At 43.6% G+C, this 17,371-nt stretch overlaps 2 protein-coding genes across 4 annotated transcripts in view; both read right to left on the reverse strand.

The window, feature by feature from the left end:
- Positions 1–384: 384 nt before the first annotated feature.
- tmem229b (transmembrane protein 229B) lies at positions 385–12,445 on the reverse strand. The gene is made up of 2 exons (XM_031847591.1): positions 9,845–12,445; positions 385–1,575 (listed from the first exon to the last, which is right to left on the reverse strand). Exon 2 carries the CDS (start codon positions 1,526–1,528, stop codon positions 971–973), a length of 558 nt encoding a protein of 185 aa, XP_031703451.1. The 5' UTR covers positions 1,529–1,575; positions 9,845–12,445; the 3' UTR covers positions 385–970.
- A 446-nt stretch (positions 12,446–12,891) lies between these two features.
- mta1 (metastasis associated 1) overlaps positions 12,892–17,371 on the reverse strand; it is a 32,637-nt gene continuing 28,157 nt past the window's right edge. For 2 of the 3 annotated variants that reach the window (XM_031847589.1, XM_031847587.1), the window contains exons 14-18: positions 16,911–17,100; positions 16,727–16,816; positions 15,926–16,081; positions 13,633–13,779; positions 12,892–13,531 (exon numbers count right to left, since the gene is read on the reverse strand). In XM_031847589.1, coding sequence (XP_031703449.1) covers positions 13,670–13,779; positions 15,926–16,081; positions 16,727–16,816; positions 16,911–17,100 — 546 coding nt within the window. In that variant the 3' untranslated portion in view covers positions 12,892–13,531; positions 13,633–13,669. The remainder of the gene's footprint in view (positions 13,532–13,632; positions 13,780–15,925; positions 16,082–16,726; positions 16,817–16,910; positions 17,101–17,371) is intronic. The other variant, XM_031847588.1, reaches the window with a different exon arrangement.

Here is a 17,371-nt window from a genome sequence, read left to right on the forward strand (position 1 = left end):
TCATTGCCTTTGCCAACAGAGAAGCGCCCCTGCTATTATGGCAAATGGACCGCATCTATTCAGCGCCTTAAAAATCCCTCACATTAGACCACACACACACACACACACACACACACACACACACACACACACACACACGGATGGTGGAGAAGCTGCCATGCAGTTTGGAGTTCGGTGTCTTTCTCAAGGACACCTCAACATGCCGTCAGGAGGAGACGACCGGGAATCGACCATGATAACATGGCGGACCGGCTCTGCTGCCTGAGCTACAGGCTATATTATATTGGAAGACAACTTTTTTTTCATGCATTTGTTTTACCAGGCATTGTGGGTATTCACTGAAAACATTCTTCATAATGAAAGGTGACCCGCAAAGCCTCAGGGTGCGTGGTATGTTCTTAAAGAGCTTTTTGTGGCTACATTACTACAGTACTTTGAATAAGGACAATATGTTCATTTTAAAAAAAGAACGTGTTAGAGCTACTTTTTTCTTCGGATTTCTATGCAGCAAGCATTCTGCTTTCAGATGTGCCCTTGAAAAACAAACGTATTGTTCTTGAACTTGTTCCTTCAGAGGGTGATAGCACTTATTTTTGCAACAGTATTTTTTTTTTTTTTTAGTTTTCGGAGGTCTTTGCAGTCCTGGGGAAAGGAGATATTGAGTCTGGGTCTCCTTACGGTCAACCCCACATGGAAATGAGTGGGTGCGTTATGAGATCCATATTGTGCCTCTGTCGACGGCCGGAAGCACAGTGAGTGATTTGGGTGTTTGAAGCCTCAGTTAAGTTTGGTTTTCTGGCTGTTCTGATATTCAGTACACCTCTGCACACCAGCCCAGTGGACATAGTTGTCTGTTTGTCTTCCCCCCATACGGTTAGTGGGGGAGAACTGTTTATCAAATGTGGCTGAGGAGGGTATAGGTGGTGTAGCAGGGTGCTTGGGCTGGTTTCAGATTGTGTTCTTCCTTCATTCATTCTCCTTTAAGGCAGCCGTTGGCATCATTTCTCGTCCTCCCTCCTCCCACAGTTCCTCCAGCATTCAACTGACGGTTTGACCAACCGTCCTCGGGCCCCTTCTGCAATCGAAGCCGTAGCGTTTTGCGGATGACCAAGCGCTCCACGATGAAGGAGGCGCAGAACCAGAGCACGGCGTACTCGGCCGTGATCAGTCCCATGAAGTTGTAGCGGAACTCGGAGTAGTCCCAGGGGCAGGCGTTGAACTGGCGCAGCAGCAGCCCCGTGCCAAACTCCCACAGGTACGTCCATAACGTGTATATGATGCAACGCAGCAGCACGCGGCAGCGGCCGCGCAGCTTCAGGTACATCTGCTCCACGATGAGGATGCAGGTGCCGTAGATGAAGAGCGCCCACACGCTGGTCACGCCGGGGAATTTCCAGTTGCAGTTAACCACGAACTCCCAGGCGGCTGTGAACATGACCTCACAGAAGTAGCCGTGGATGGCGTAGAGGTACCAGCGGGACAGCACTGTCAGAGGTACAGAAGCTTCTGGGGTTTGCATGGTCACCATCCTTCCTCTTACTTTCACGTTTCAGTCTCCGATAATGCGATGCAGGTCTGAGGAGAAAGGAGCAAAAGGAAGGTGTAAGACCGTGACACAAAGGCAACACGGTACGATATGTCAACTCCATCCAACTTCCTTTCAAGTTCATGAAATCAAACCGCATTTTCTAATTTCATGCTCAGTATTTTTTCTGCAATAGACATTTAAGGTGTTTACTCTTCGTAATATCTTCTCTGTTCAAGTTTTTGTTTTCGTTTTAAGTGGCGGAGTCCGCCATTTCCGCGTGAGGGATTCACAGGAAAAGATGCAGCATGTCATTTCGGTGTAACTTTCTCATTGATATCATCCTCGCCATCTCGCTTTATTAGCTTAGTGTGAATTTAAAATGAACGTCCTACTGCTGCTGCTTCACATTAAAAGCATCTAACTGGCGAAACATAACGGTGACGTTTGTTGTGAAGAAGCCACAGGAAAGGCAATGTGTTTGTTAGTGTGAACCATGATTGACAGCAGCTTGGGTTTAAATATTGCAATCAGCTTTGACCATAGTCAAAGTTCAATTAAGGACAAGGCAATAAAACACTTGATTGGCATAAGGAAGATGTAATTAGAGACGGCGGAGGTTCAGAGCACTTTCCTACGCCTTCCCTCACTTGATGCTATTTACTGACTGACTGAGTCTCTTATGTAACGTATAGCTTTATCGTCTGACTGCCTACATCATGTGCTCTTTTTCCAAAGCCGCACACAGGCTTTGGTGTCAGGTGTCAGGAGGCCCACGCAGGGTTGGATTCCTTCTCTCCTCTATTTATCACATCGCCAGGTCTAATAAAAAACACTGAAGGCAAATCCTACCGAGGAGTTCAAAGACCACATTGGTTGAGAAGGCCGCTGAGTGTATATCTTCTACAATACAAAGCCTCCAGAGGAAACCGTGTCATAACAGCAACCATTATACAATGGATCATAACCGCTCTGTAAAATACAAGCTCAGAGAGAGGTTAGGAGTACAAAAGCCCATTTGAAGAACAAAACCCGATTTTTTTTTTTTTTTGGCTCTTTTTGTCTTGAAAGGCTGGCTGAGGCCCAGAGTGGTTCCATGGGGGATTAGCACATTTCTCCCACAACAAGGAACAAGGGTTTGATGTGAGGGGACTGGGCCACAGCGACGGGCCAACTGACCTCCTTAAACCCCTCATACCATCTTTTCACTGCCTGCCTGAGAAACTCTCCCACTCCTCTCATCTACCCAAGCAAGCGTGGGTCAAACTGTTATTTGCAAAAAATATTTTGAGCACAATGCTTTATCCTGCGAAGAGAAGTGGATACAATAAAAACGGTTTGCTACAGTAGAACGCCTAAGATTAGTTGCCTGTTATAGTAAAAGATGCTAAACTTACGTTTCCCTTTTAAAAGGAATGTTTTACCGGTTTGAGAAATGCGCTTTCGTCCTGAATTAGAAGAGGAGATTGATGGCCGTTAGATTAGCTTAGCACAAAGACTGGAAACAGCTAGCCTAGCTCTGTCAGAAGGGGACCAAATCTACCGAGCAGTAGCTCTAAAGCTCACTAATTAACATGCTATATGTGACATTTGTTTGGTGTTTTGTTCGTTTGTCCCATATCTCACCTGAGGATCACAGGTCTTTGTTCTGCACTCACATGCTCACTAAGATGGAAATTATGAAAAATAAGGAATGCAATATTCAGCCGTGAATAACAGGTAAAGCTAGGTCAACTGGAAATGTTAGTAGCTTCATATAGCAAGAAATAATTTCTCACTGCAAGTATTGACAAAGTCTAGGTTTTTCTCCGACACAACTCCCTTTTTAGGTGTGTAAAAACGACTTGTTGGTGAAATTGTTCTTTAAAAATGTTCAATTTCCATAACTCAGTAACTTGTGTCATCTGCTTCTTGTCTGTATGTCAGATCCATTCTAACGGAATATCGTGATGACTTCTTAAGGCCTCAGCCTTTGTCAACACAACCGGTCAGATTACATTAAAAATCCCTCGCATTGTGTAGTGTGCAAAGGCAGATTTGTTTTAGGTCTTGAAACATGAAGCGAGCATGTTGTAACAGAGCAAACAGGTTCTGGTGAACACAGATGAAAAGAGTGAATGAATGGTCACTCTTTCAACACATTTATACTTTAGTGAAGCGACACCTGAAACCAGTGCGACGTGTCGCTCGCTGGAGACATGAATGAGGTTTGAAATGTGATCCTAAAGCACAGGAACGAAGAATGAAATGAGGGTTTTAATAATCTCAAACCATTTACTGACACACCATCATACAGTGATGGAACCGTAAGACCCCCACCCACCCCCCACCTGTGCTTTCTGTGTGTGTAATCAGGCATATCGATTGACTTGTTGCCTCAGCATGACCCCGTTCACACACTGGGTGCTATTTGATTCTGTTGTTGTTGTTGCTGTTGTGGGATACCGCCCACTAACCCGCCACCCCACCAGCTCATCTGCCCAGTGTATTGATCGGCAAGGTTCCTGCCAGGAACGCACTCTATTGAAAATCCCTCTACGGGACATCACAGTGTGTGACGGTCATCAGAACGGCAACCGTGACAGAGCCGCCTGCTTTGTAAACCGCGGGGAGACGGAGCAGGATGCTGTCTGAACTGAAAAGGGAGGGAAGTCGAACCGCGGAGCGCCAAGGGTTTGTCCGAGGACACAGAGGGAAGACACGCAGCTGAGTGTGTGTGTTTTTGAACGAAACATAAAGAGAGAGAGCGACATAGAGAAAGGGAGTGTGCAACAACAGTTGAGCTGAGGTTCAAAAGAAGGCTGACAGGTCTGTCAGTTAGACGCTCCTCTGACAGCAGGTACACAAACACGAGCAAAGAAATCACCAGGTTGTTCAGCCAAGGTTGAATTAAAAGAACAACAACAACATAGAGGGGCCTTTACTGTGCCGACAGCATGCTGACAGCTGTGAACTGTGACTTCTTGATTAAATCGGAAACCTGACCCATTGCTGACCTCACATTACGCCATAATCCCCGTTCATGTACTGCAGCTCTCTGGCGCTGGCACAGATCCGAGGCCTACGCAGACTTTTGGAAGGTCACTTTGGTTGGATGCGGCGTGGCGTATAGAAACCAGCAGCATCCAATGCGGTTTAAGTGCCAGTGACCAAGGTGACATGATGATGGAAACAGCAGCCGCACTTGTAGTCGCTAGTCTTTGTGAAAATACTGCGGGTTTGAGCCGGGATACTGACGAGCTGTCAGGACGGCGCAGAAACAAGTACACCATCTATAAATCAGTTGATCGACAGACTGTTATCAAGTAAAAATGCTTAGTATTTTAAGGTTCCAGCTTCCAAAATATGAGGATTTACTGCTTTTCTCAATCTTTATAATTTGATAAATGTATTGAAAAAGAACAATAAATTATTAATCACTGTAGTATTAAACTAACCTGAAAGCTGATGACCTGCTCCTGAGCAAATCTGCTTCTTTGTGCGCGTGGTGAGCAATCGATCGAGTGATTGACGAGAAGTGCGCGTCAAGTGAGCGCAGAAGTATTTTCTGAGGCGGCACAAAATAAACTGATCCCGATGAATAGCAAAGACGGATCAATTAACCCTGAAACAGCAAGCTGGCTCTAATCCTAAACAGCATCACACGTCCGCTCTATCTAGAGCAATAAAGATGTAATGCCCTTTATGGCCCAGATATCCTTGATTTATTTTTGTTGTTGTATTTTGTTGGGTGGTATGATGCCATAATGATGCCGTATAATGACAACCTCGGTGTTGAGATTGTAAAAACATATGTGTGATAGACAAATGATGAAGAAATTATGAAGAAGTACTTATTTCATTCCCCTGCACTTTAAATCCAGATATTCCCCCAGAGACACAGAAAGTACTTTGAGTATCACAAACAAGAGAGCTGGAGAGACGCCACGAGGGCTACGACTAAAAGCCTGGGCGCAGCACAGCCAACAGAGCCTCATATAGCTTCATACCTTAAGCATCCTCTATATCCGTGGTGGGGGAGGGGGGCCCTGTGTGCAGGCTCTGAAGGCTTCAGATCCAAAAGGTTGATCTGTCACCTGGGACTTATAACTCGTTGTCCTTAACATTGTATAGCAGATGTAAAAGTTATGATATGACGTGATGAGCTTTAAAAAGCGCTGTCATGTCGCTGATTCAATATAGCGGGTTAGCATCGGGTAGCTAACTTTATCAAACAAACCAGGTACCTGCCAGACGATGTACTCACTGTATACAGTAAAAGAGCTGGGTTGTAAATCAATAATAAAGGCAACGCTTTCGCAAAAGAATAGAACAAAAAAGGTGTAAAAGCACCGATAGCACATCATCAATTTACAATATTAATAATGTTGTGTGCTGAAACACACCATTATTGTTGTGACATTTTAATATTGTGTTATTAAAATGTCACAATATTTGACAATATGTCAGTCCCGCCCAGTGCTAATTACCAGCTGGTATGGTTCTATGTCCTGCTGTGAATGTTTGTGCTTGGGTGTGTGTGTGTGCATGTGTGTGTATTCTGTGTCTTGACTTCTAGGTGCAGCTCCCTAACGAGTGATTGAAGGCACCTGGATGAGGATGTGGTTTACCTATATCAGCACCTCCTTGCTCCGCCCTCTCTCTCTCTCTCTCTCATCTGCCTGGCACCAGACCCTGGTCTGCAGTGGGATTTGCACGCTACAGTTTACTTGTGTCCTGTAAATAAACTGGCAGCTGTGGTTGTTTTTAACCTAACTTGGTGTTGTGTCCCTCCTCTATGTTGCGACACCCGAGCCGGTTGTAACAGACGTACAATAAATTATACCATGATCGAAGATTTTTTTGACTGCTGAATCTGTTTTAATTGTTTATCTTTGGCCGAAGGAATAAACACCAACATCAACATAAATAAAAGCGTGTATAGGTTTGGTGGTACGTGACAAACAATAATCTGTGTTTGGTTTCACAGTATCAGCCAATGTCCTGATATATTATGGCTGTTGGGATGAAGATGAAAAAGTGTGTTTGCAGCAATTACTTCTTGTGTAAGCATATACTACAAAATATACTAGATATATACCAGAAAACAAGTATGATGTGTGAGGGGAGGGGGCTTACAAAGCCACCCGACATGCAGTTCTGATGAAGCACACTGGCAGCTTGTCAGTGTCAAGTGTCCTTTCTGCTGATGTTGGAACTAAAGCTAAACTCTGTCATCTCCACCTTCACATCGACTGAGAAGTCCACATGGTGCTTTATCTTTGGAAACACTGTGTTGCAATCAACTGACTTGTAATCTTTTCTTCCGATAGTTATCTCAGCTGCTGCTGGGGGAGGGGGGGGAGGTCTTCTGCCGTACGTCTTCTTCTTTCTAACTGTCCGTCAGTCTTCCAGTATGTCCGTCTCTTTATCACCCAATAAATACCCACTAAATTACCTTTAAACAAACTGACCTTTAAAGTTCAAATCTGCTCTGAGAGAATCCTCTCTTTACTCCCCCCCCCACACTCATTACAGCTCTTGATCTCCTTGCAGTTTAATGAAAGACCCTAAAACAGGGGCGCTAAGCCCTCTGTCCTGAACAGCATGTGGGCCATGCCCCATAGATCAGAACTCTTGGAGCAGCTACAGAGAAAACAGGAGATTTTGGTCATCGCGTTGCAGAGATCTACGCCTCTAATGGAAGGATGCATGCGCATGTTAATCTGTTATCAGACAAAGAAGCTTATAATCAATCGTTGCCGATGAATAATTGATGGCTGCTCTGCGAAGGTTTTAGGAACACAAATATTTCAAAAACAAAAGAGGTTTGTCTCCTGCTTTTAACAAAGTGAAATATTTAGCATGCTGTTACTGTTGTGTGTGCACCCAAAGCTTAAAAGTGCAGAGACCTCTTCTAAAGCAAAGACATATATATATATATATATATATATTTTTGATAAATAAAGGAATTTGTTTGGTCATTAAAGAGCTGTGACTAAAGTCAGCATGTGTCCAAACCCTAGAAGTATGGTGTGAGGTTCATTTCTAAGCCTTAGACATATTGTTGTCATTTCTATACTGCAATTTCATGCCAGTTATTAGCTAATTCACATATTTACATGCCAAAAAAGTGAGTAAACTACTGAGTCAGTGGCTGCATATCTTTGAACTGTTCGGATCAGCACAGTGATTTGTGATTTCCACATATTCCCACTCGCACACAGGAGCATTTTGGTTTGGAAACTTTCCTGTGCCTCAACAATGACCTTTTATGTGCCTTTAACCTGCTGTACAAATGTGCATTCCCATCACACCCTATACGGTCTGTTATAATAAGAAGCAGGACCTGAAAAACCTGCATGAGTGCATTAATACTATAATAACTTAGACCAAGTGTCCACACAGCTGAGGTGGGTTGAATGTTGATGGTTTTTTTACACCAGCGCTTTCTGTCATGGGGTCGTTTTGGGATTCCTCGCTGTGAAGGCTGGTGCTTGAGTTATAAATATGTCTATAATACAGTCGGTGCAAAAACTGAGAGGGAATAAAGGCAGCAAGCAGCAGCAGCAGGGATTATCTCACCCAAAATGATAGTGAACTGCAGGCCTGATATGGAATAAATCAATCCAACCCACAGCACCTTTTTTTTTTTGCATCCATAAATGTGATAAAGAAATGTTATCATGATGGGAATGCTCTGTAGATAAAACTGCATGGGCTGCAGTTACGCGAGATAGCCGAAGTCATCATATTTTGTCCCTGGAAACTACGGGCCAATGCGCAGGCTGCTGGGACTCCGCTGCAGCGTCACGCCTCCTTCCCACTGAGCAGTGCGGTACAAATCAAGGCCGGTTCTGAGCACGGGCACGAGGCCATGACACCCGGCTGCTCCAGTATAACCATACAGACCTCTACACACTGGCCAGGTGGAACTAAATACTCTGCTTTTTATGAAGGAGACATCAGTTACCAGGGCTCATCATAACCTCTATTACAACTTTCCTTTTTAGCAAAAGTAGCGTTGTGCTGATGTGTGTTCATGACATGACGCTCCGAACCATCGAGAAGCTTTGAGTGTGCCGAGCTCTCGTCGCACAGATGTTGAGACCAGTGATGTGACTGGCTGATAATGTAATAATCACCACAACCACTGATCTATAATCTCCTTCACTTGGCTCTCTTGCATGACGTACGCTAATATGTTCATTCTTAAATCATACTGCTACCCACAGCAGCAGGAAGGCACTTCCGGTTCACTCGTATCGAAGTCGATGGGTTGTTTTAATGGTTTTTGGTTAGATATCTGAAATAAGGTCTGTGGTTAACATAAACTGAGACTACAAAACATCATCTCGCCGACTGGTCCGCATTTACAACCTTGTTGCGTGTACTCCACTCGTCTGTAGCCTAACGTTGGCTTTGTACTTCTGCCAAACGCATTCAGGCTTCAAAAATCAAAAAAAGTAATGTTTACCTTATTGAACAAAACGTGCGAGTATCATAACGTTTGTTTGCAGCAGAGCTTATTTCCTGCAGCAATCCAAGATCCAATGGAGAAATCCATAAATTGGGAAACGGTGCCACCCAAAATCATTATTACTTAAATACTGACTGTACGGTCTAAAACACCCAAGAAGCCTAATTCTCCTTCTCAATAATTCATTAAAACTCACTAAATAATAATCATAATAATGCAATAATTAAGATCAGTGTATATGATGGAACAGTGGCATTAGATGTAGAAAGCCACTTGATTACTGTACACAGCCTGCCTGTACTCAATGGGAGATAGCCCCCCCCCCCCCGCACTGTAGACCCCGGCCTGGTAGACTCCTCGCCTCTGAAATTTGACGCAGGGGACTTGGAAACACGTTTATCCCTCACAAAGCATTTTGAAATACAGGAGGCACAATGACACACACACAGGTTACTGCTAGTCACTCCTCTTTCTGAGTTTATATCACCTGTCCTGTCCATAACAGGAGGAACAGCCCAGCTGTGCATTAAAAACATGCCAAATGAAGAGGAATGCATCCTTTATTCTAACACTATGTGCAGCTGTTTACTTTGCAGTAATTACAATTAATTGAATTTGGGACACAGTTGAAAATGAAAGAATACAGCACGCTTGTAAAGCTGCCAACTTGCAAGCAAACACTCATTAATGATAACCGGACGCTGTTTTCAATCTAAGGCTGGGTAAATTAAGAAAACACATTTTAATCACAAAAGCTTCATAGATACGTTATCATAAAAAGCCATGCTAACATGTTGTCTTATATGTCGGCTCCAGCAGATGGACATGAATCATCCTCAGAGCAGGTTTCATTTGTTTACCTTCAGATTGAGCTCAGCGGTGTCTCCCTCAGCATGCAGGCCGGCGGATGAAACACATCACCCGGGGAAATTGTCCTGGATGTCACGGTGGCGGTCTGCAGCTCGTCTCCTTCCTCCACGGTGTTTCTGCTGTCCGGTGGAATTTGACACATTTTACTTCACTGCCGCAGCAGCAGCAGCCGCAGCAGCTCACGCTCAGACAGACTCACGCACGTCTTGCATCTTTGGTTAACCCTTTCACCACCGACCTCCACGCGGGTAGTAGGCTGTGCTGGAAGTCCCCTCAGTCGGTCCATGTGGTCCAAAACCTAACTAAATGCCTCCACCAGCCCCTCTAAAGCTTATTAGCACATTATATATCGTCTGTATTGTTGTTTGTATATTTCCTGTAATTAAAATATATTAATGATAATGAACACATTTGGTATCCCACTAAATAAGGTAGCAAAAGCCAGTAAACCATGAGTAAAACAGCCAAACCAGAAGTTATCATCTCAGCTCCAGCCAGGTAGAAAACACAATAAGCAGTTAAACTGCTTTTGGTGTCTGTGTTAAATATATAACTCATATTGTAAAATTATTTAATTATTTTAATGGTAATTATGAACAAATTGTAGATGAAAAAATTACGCATTTTATTAGTTGATACTGTGTTTTCCTCTTCTATTTCCCGTTATAAACTTGATGGACAATGTTTCCCTCCTAATGCAAAATTTAAAAAATGCACTACAAGAATGCCCTACTATTTCTGTTCCGTTTCGAAAATCCCCTTTAAAACAGGTAACTGCCCTCATTAACATAATTTGCTGCAGGTGCGTGCGCCAATAAAGCTGTATACTTACAGTGTGCCTCACTGTCAAGGACGCCGATACTGACTTGAATTTCCAGCTAAAGTATGTTAAATTCACAGAAAATCGAATCATTTTTCATTATTGTTCTTACATTTTCAAAGGCTTCCTGCTGTTTCCCCCAAAGTTCCAGACCTGTAAAGTGATCCTGTTTATTCTCACTGGGATGAATATTTTAAGAGTTTAAAGAAGAGGCGTGAACCTTCACACGTATCCAGTCACACAAGAAGAGGCGACACCTGCGCCAAAAATAATGTCTCCTCCGGCTTTGTACGTTTAGAAAGAGCCAGGAGTGGTGCAGCAGCCTGGAACCCATATGCCAGTATCAGTGTCATTAAAGTCAGTGACATCATGTGCTCAAGACAGGTGCTTTAGTCATGTGGTGTGTTACAAACAAATGCTGAGGTAAGGACCCTCCCCAACACCTTCCTGCTAATTCTTTCTTGAGTGGCGGACTGTGAGACTCCTTTCAACCCCCCGCATCAGAGACGCTGGTGTTGTTTTCACCTCCTGAGTCTGTGTGTGTGTGTGTGTGTGTGAGTCATCCTGGCTAAATGTGGTCCTGTACACACCTACTGTAGTGGAAACTATGTCAGAACCAAGGGTTGAGTTCTTTGCCTGTGGACAGATTCTGTCACTGTAAGAGTGTCACAACCACGCAAGGTGCAGTTATGATACTTTCCAGGTGTGTAGTTGAGATCAAAATGAAGGCCAAGTTCATAAATGGGTGTGGTCCGAGCAAAAGCATCAGATTTAGGGGGGGTAGGACGTGACGAATGACATTATCTGTATACTCACATCGGACGGTGGAGGTAGATACTAAAGAATTCCTTACAGGCGCCATTTTCTACAGAGCCCCATAAAGACAGGAGGGGTGCTCCATCACAATCATTAGGTTAGCTATCGGCATCGCCCTACGGATAAGTGGACTGAAAGAGAAAGTAACAGCAGAGAACATTTATCCACGATTAAGCACCAGTGGATACGATAAATATTGACTTTCTGCAGCGCACAATCTTAAACTAAGCCTGGATTAGAACATATTCAGATAAAAGCAGACTCTTTGCATACAATGCGACAGTTGTAGACGATTAGAGAGAGTAACAGAGAAACCACCAAATGACATGTGTGCAGGATTGATTTGATGAAATTTGGACTTTATGAGCTTACAGCAGTGGAGACGGGTGTTTGCGGAGACTTTGTTGATCCTTTTGAACTGAAAGTTCTCCCCAGTATTTAAGCAAGTAGAAATACCACAGTGTAAAAAAATACATTAAACGCCCTGCATTGGAAATGTTACTTGAGTAAAAGAACAAGTATTGGTATCAAAATATAAAAGTACCCATGTCCAAATAATATATACTATTGTGTTATTACTATTATTGATGCATTAATGTGTAAATCACTTTAACGTTGCAGCAGTTAAAGGTGGGGCTAATTTTAACCAATTTAAATATGTTTACCTGCTGGCAGCTTGTTAATACTATTATCTTGATCTAGAATATGACGTTGAGGATATTTTGAGACTAAAACCAGCACACTGTCTCGGGGAAAGTGTTGATTTTAATCCATTCAAAAGCACATCTAAGCGGGTAAATATCTTCTATATTACTTCTTAAAAACCGATAAAATACTTTCAAGTAGTAATATGTTTTATCCGTTAGGTCTTATCTTATGGTTGGGCATCTTATTATATTTAATATAAAGTGCTGCATTGTTTTAATCTTGATTTTCACATGTAAAAGTACATTTTAAATAAAGTTTACGACCGTTTCCAGGTCAGGAATGAAGAGTCGAGCTCAATATCTCAATGGGTGGAGATGATACAACAAAAATAACCGTCAGCAGATGTGTTTTTTCGACATTTGTATATTTCCTTGTATCGACCTATGACTGATGTTTATATCAAGACAAGCTACTACTGAACATAAAGTAAAGATAAACACATCGACAAAATGACTGGACATGAAAGCAGAACACATTCTTGATTTTTTTTTTTTTTAAGGTTGCTTACAAAACATGGCTGTGTTTGTCCACTTTCAAATAATCTTTTTTTTTTTTTTTTTTTTTTTTTTTTAAAGGTTCAAAACATAAAGCAACGTGGGATGGGATTTTGCATAACACCCTGTTTGCATACCTGTGTGAGTAAGAAAACACCTCTCACCTCTGTGCACAGACACCAACAGAAGAGGGGGGGGAATCAAGTCTCTTTTTTTAATTACATTATCTAAGCATTGATGCATTACTTGTGAAAAAGGTAGAAAAAACAGCAAGTCTTTCTCAATAAGTTAAACCTCTCTGGCCGAAGAGCGGGGCCGGCTCACAAAACAGAAGATTCCTCGAAAAGCATTCAAATTCATCGAAAAACAAAAAGACAAGGAGTTAACTTGTGGCGCTGAAATAAAAGTCGGTCTCCTTGTTGAATTTAATTTGTTAAAAAACAAACAAAAAAAACACAAATAGAAGATGCAAGTGGCTTATGTTACAGTCCTTCCACCCTCCTCCACAGGGCTCTGCAAGCAGGTCTCATGAAACTTCACCAGTTCCATCGTTTGATCGACAAACAATAAGCGGAGTTATAGTTGGTAAAAAAAATTATAATAACAATAACAATAATTACAATGACAGTAATAACGAGAAATGTAAGTAATAAACACAGTCCTGTACAGTCAGGCTCGTCTTCTCATCGACCACAGCCAAAGTGATCGACTGCCGGTTGGTCTCCAGCAGCGCGACGGACCCACGCCGACTCCAGAAAGGTGAGCAACGCTGGCGTCTCCTCCGCTGCACTCGCCGATGGTTTGTTGGAAAGTGCCTTTCCATTTCATGTCACCCTCTGCTGCCAAGAAAGACACAAGAGGGACGTGATGATGAGCCAACGTAGTCAGTTTATCCTTGAGACCACGGGGCCAAAGTAAGACAACTACTACAGAGACTCACCTCACTGGGGTTTGTAGTTTGTGTTCCCACAGAGCGCTCAGTCCAGTTCATGTACCTCGTCCTGCATGGAGACCGAGGGCCGCCCGGCTTCGCTCAGACGCTTGGCCATGATGTCCCACTGTGGAGCCAGGATTTTGGATTTAGAGCCTGCAGAGGACAGAGAGAACCGGAGATGAAACGACACACAAATCCTACCGAGTTCACTACAGGATCAACTCTTCTGCCCCCTGGTGGCGCCATAGAGTACTAATTTATGCATTTGTGTCTTTGCCTTATTCTTTGAGCAGTCGAACTAGGTAATCGATTTCCACTAATTACATCTTTCTTTTTGAGAAATATCCAATAAACAGCGAGTGAAGAGACACTTCATCACCAGTAGGAAGCAGCAAATATACTCAAACAACCAGCAGCCGGTATTTAACATCTACCAGCTCACAATACATTCAGCAAATTATCTTCATAAATTCATTATCATGTTCTTGACAATCCGACTCTGTAAACGCTATATTTAAAACAATTTAAATGTCATTCAGCCAACAACCATTGAACATTCAGCAGCATTCCTCATTATTTTACCCCATGTGCTCTGCTGCACCTGAGAGGCCCAACGGGGCTCATAATGAAATAAAACGCAGACGCAGCTCCGAAACAAAGCACAGCAGGTGAGAGCAGCTCGTTCATAGATAATAAACAAGAAACTAATCAGTAAACGTAAGAGTTACTAGTGGGTAGATTTCTGAACAGAGCGAGGCTAGCCGTTTCCTACCGTTTCCAGTCTTTATGCTAAGCTACGCTAAGCACCTCCTGGTTTCTAGCTCCATACTGGGGCACAGACGATGTCTCCACCTCTCAGCAAGAAAGTCTGTCACACCTTAAAGGAAGGAATCTCTGTCTGCCTGCCTGCCCTTTGCTTATCATCTCGAGCTCTCATCCTGCTACACTTATCGGGTGTTTTGTCGGGGACCCCAGGACGTGCAGCATCGAAGTCGGTGCAATTTGGACGCCGACCCGTTCAGTATGAATAAACAAGCGCTCTGTGCAGCAGTGTGGGCGGGGCTTCAGTGCTCTGCATCTTTACACGCCGCGGCTCGTTGACTGCAGCACACTTTTTGACACGGGAAGCTGGATAAACTAAAGTTACAACCGAACTCTTCTTCAATAAACCCTAACCCCAAACGGGTACAACCTAAACAGGCACCACGCTAGTTTCCCAAAGATGTTGACCTACCTTTATTTTCCAGGTAAAAAAAGGAGATAAATTAGCTTCGTATGGAAACAACGACATCTGGAATAAACTACTGCAACAAACTAAATAACGCAAAACATGTTAAATACTAATTAAGGACATAAAGAGGCTTCTCCTCCACATGTAGAACGATACATTGGTGGGTTCAAATAAATAAAGTAAAATCTAATCCCCAATACTTGATCCTGGCTGCCTTCCAACCTTAATCTCCCCCTGGTGAGCTATCCCAGCCTGGGCCTGAGGTGCGCTCACAGACCAGTGGAGATGCTCTCCCTCAGGGTACACTTACCAAGCCCCCCACCTCCTCTTCCTCCTGTTACCATGACAACATAAGACTGTAGCCTCCAGCTGAAACAGCAAGGCCGATCCGATCCTCCCAAAATCTCCCTCTCTCTCTCTCTCTCTCTCTCTCTCTCTGTGTCTGTCTGTCTGTCTGTCTGTGTCGCTGGCATGCTCTCCCTCTCTTGATCTCTCAGTCTGTCTCTTCCCCTCTCTCATTCCACAGGGGAGAGGGAAAAGTGGGACATAACCCAAAAAAATAAGAACCCCACTCAAACTCTGTTCACCCTCCGGCGGAGGATCTGAGCGGTGTGTTGTAGCCATCGAGTGAGCCGGTTGAGCTCAGCTTACGTTCTCTTCAAATGTTTAATAATCCATTTAGAAGCTTTAACATTTATGTGTAATGTGACGCATTTTAGTTTGTCTTAATACCGTTAAACACATTTTAGTGTTCTTTTTTAATGGCTTTTTTGTCATTTCAGTCTAATTTTAATTATTTTAACAGCATTATTCACTCCAATAATTTCATACATATGACCGACTGCCTAAAGAGTCGAATAAAAGCACATAAATCAACATTGAAAAACTTCAGTTTCAAATAATTTCCTTCATAGAATATCATTTTTTACATCATTTATCAAGCTCATGTTCAACTACAGCAGAGATTTAAATCTAATGAGACGTTTTAAAGTTTGCGAATATTGGATAATAACTAGAAAACAACAACAACAACAACAACAACACACTGTAGTCTCTGCTCTCACTCACCATCCAGCCCGTTGTGCTGTTCGTAGCTGCGTTTGCCCAGGATGGTGGGGGAGCCGTTGTTGAGGATGGGGGAGGACTTAATGGGCGTCAGGCTGCCTGTGGAGATGGACGCCCCACGAGGCGGAGGGTTGGGTTTGGCTGGACGGGGGTGTGCTTCTGCAGGGGAGAGAGAGTGAGAGAAGAGGGACCGGGAAGAGAGGTGAAGGGAGAAAGTGATGAATAAATAAAAAAAAGAGGACAGTCGTTTTATCCACCCTAGAGATGTTTACCTTCTCTCGAATATAACTGGACTACATGGCAGTCGGCTCGCGGAGCTCAAAAGGGCCACAAGCCAAAATATGTATTGTTGAATTTTGGGTGAACTGTCCCTTTAACAATACCAAGCAACCACCGTTTAACAACACTAAGAGTCTACTGCCATGCTAGCAGCTGAGGCTGAGCTAAATGCTAACATGGTCAAAATAACAATAGCATTATGCAGATGTTGTACACAAAGTACAACTGAGGCTGATGGGAATGTCGTTAGTTTTGCAGGTATTTGGTCATAAACCAAAGAATTGGTCTAATCAGCATTTTGACCCGATGATGGCGCTAGAGGAACCCGTTAAGGAACCACCAAAGTTATTACAATTCAGCCTGAGGAGAACAATGCATGTACCAAATACACAAAGCTGTCAATCCAATAGCTGTTGAGCCATCTAACCGCAAAAGGAAAAGTCAGAGGATCACCAAAGTCAGTCGGCTCCATCCTCTGTGGACCATTACTGTGCGTATGAAATGTTGTGACCGGCTTCTTCTTACCTAAATACCGAACCACAGACTCCAGAGGTTTACGTTCCACAGCTTTCAGTGGCGACTGCTTTTTTGCCACATCTGGCAACCGCAGGGCACCTGCAGAAATCCATCGCAAAGACAAATATGGTGAATAAAAACCCGAAATGGATTACGCAGTCCACCTGAGAGGACGAAGACAAAGGGCCCTTACACTCTGCCTTAATGGCGGCCATGTTGACGGGGAGGTAGGGGTGCCTGGCTAGATACCGCGGCCTGATGATCTCGTGGCACAGGCGACGTGCCATCTGCGTCAGGCCAGTGCTCTGCAGGAAGAAAGCCTGTTTCGTCTTCACTGCGAATTTGGGGCTGCCGCTGTGCCGCAGGGGCAGGCCGTGGGGGCTCTGTGGGTACAAACAGATCCACGGTAAGCTGTAACGTAGAGCAACGTGCGTCTGTGGGCTCTGGATTCGTTGGCGCTGGTTGGAGCTGACTGGAATGCTTCCCCCCAAAAAAAAAAAAGAAAAAAAAAAAAAGCAGCATCCATTCAGCGCACTGGCAACAGACCAGCTAGTGCAACGTCATGTAGTAGCTCATCATTTACAGCGATACGTATACCCGTTCAGAGTGTATGTGGTACTTCCTCTGGCTTATTGAAACAGTACACACAAATGG

The sequence above is a fragment of the Anarrhichthys ocellatus genome, unplaced genomic scaffold (genome assembly GCF_004355925.1).
Source record: "Anarrhichthys ocellatus isolate YVR2014 unplaced genomic scaffold, GSC_Weel_1.0 scaffold7, whole genome shotgun sequence".
In the NCBI taxonomy this organism is placed as follows: domain Eukaryota; kingdom Metazoa; phylum Chordata; class Actinopteri; order Perciformes; family Anarhichadidae; genus Anarrhichthys; species Anarrhichthys ocellatus.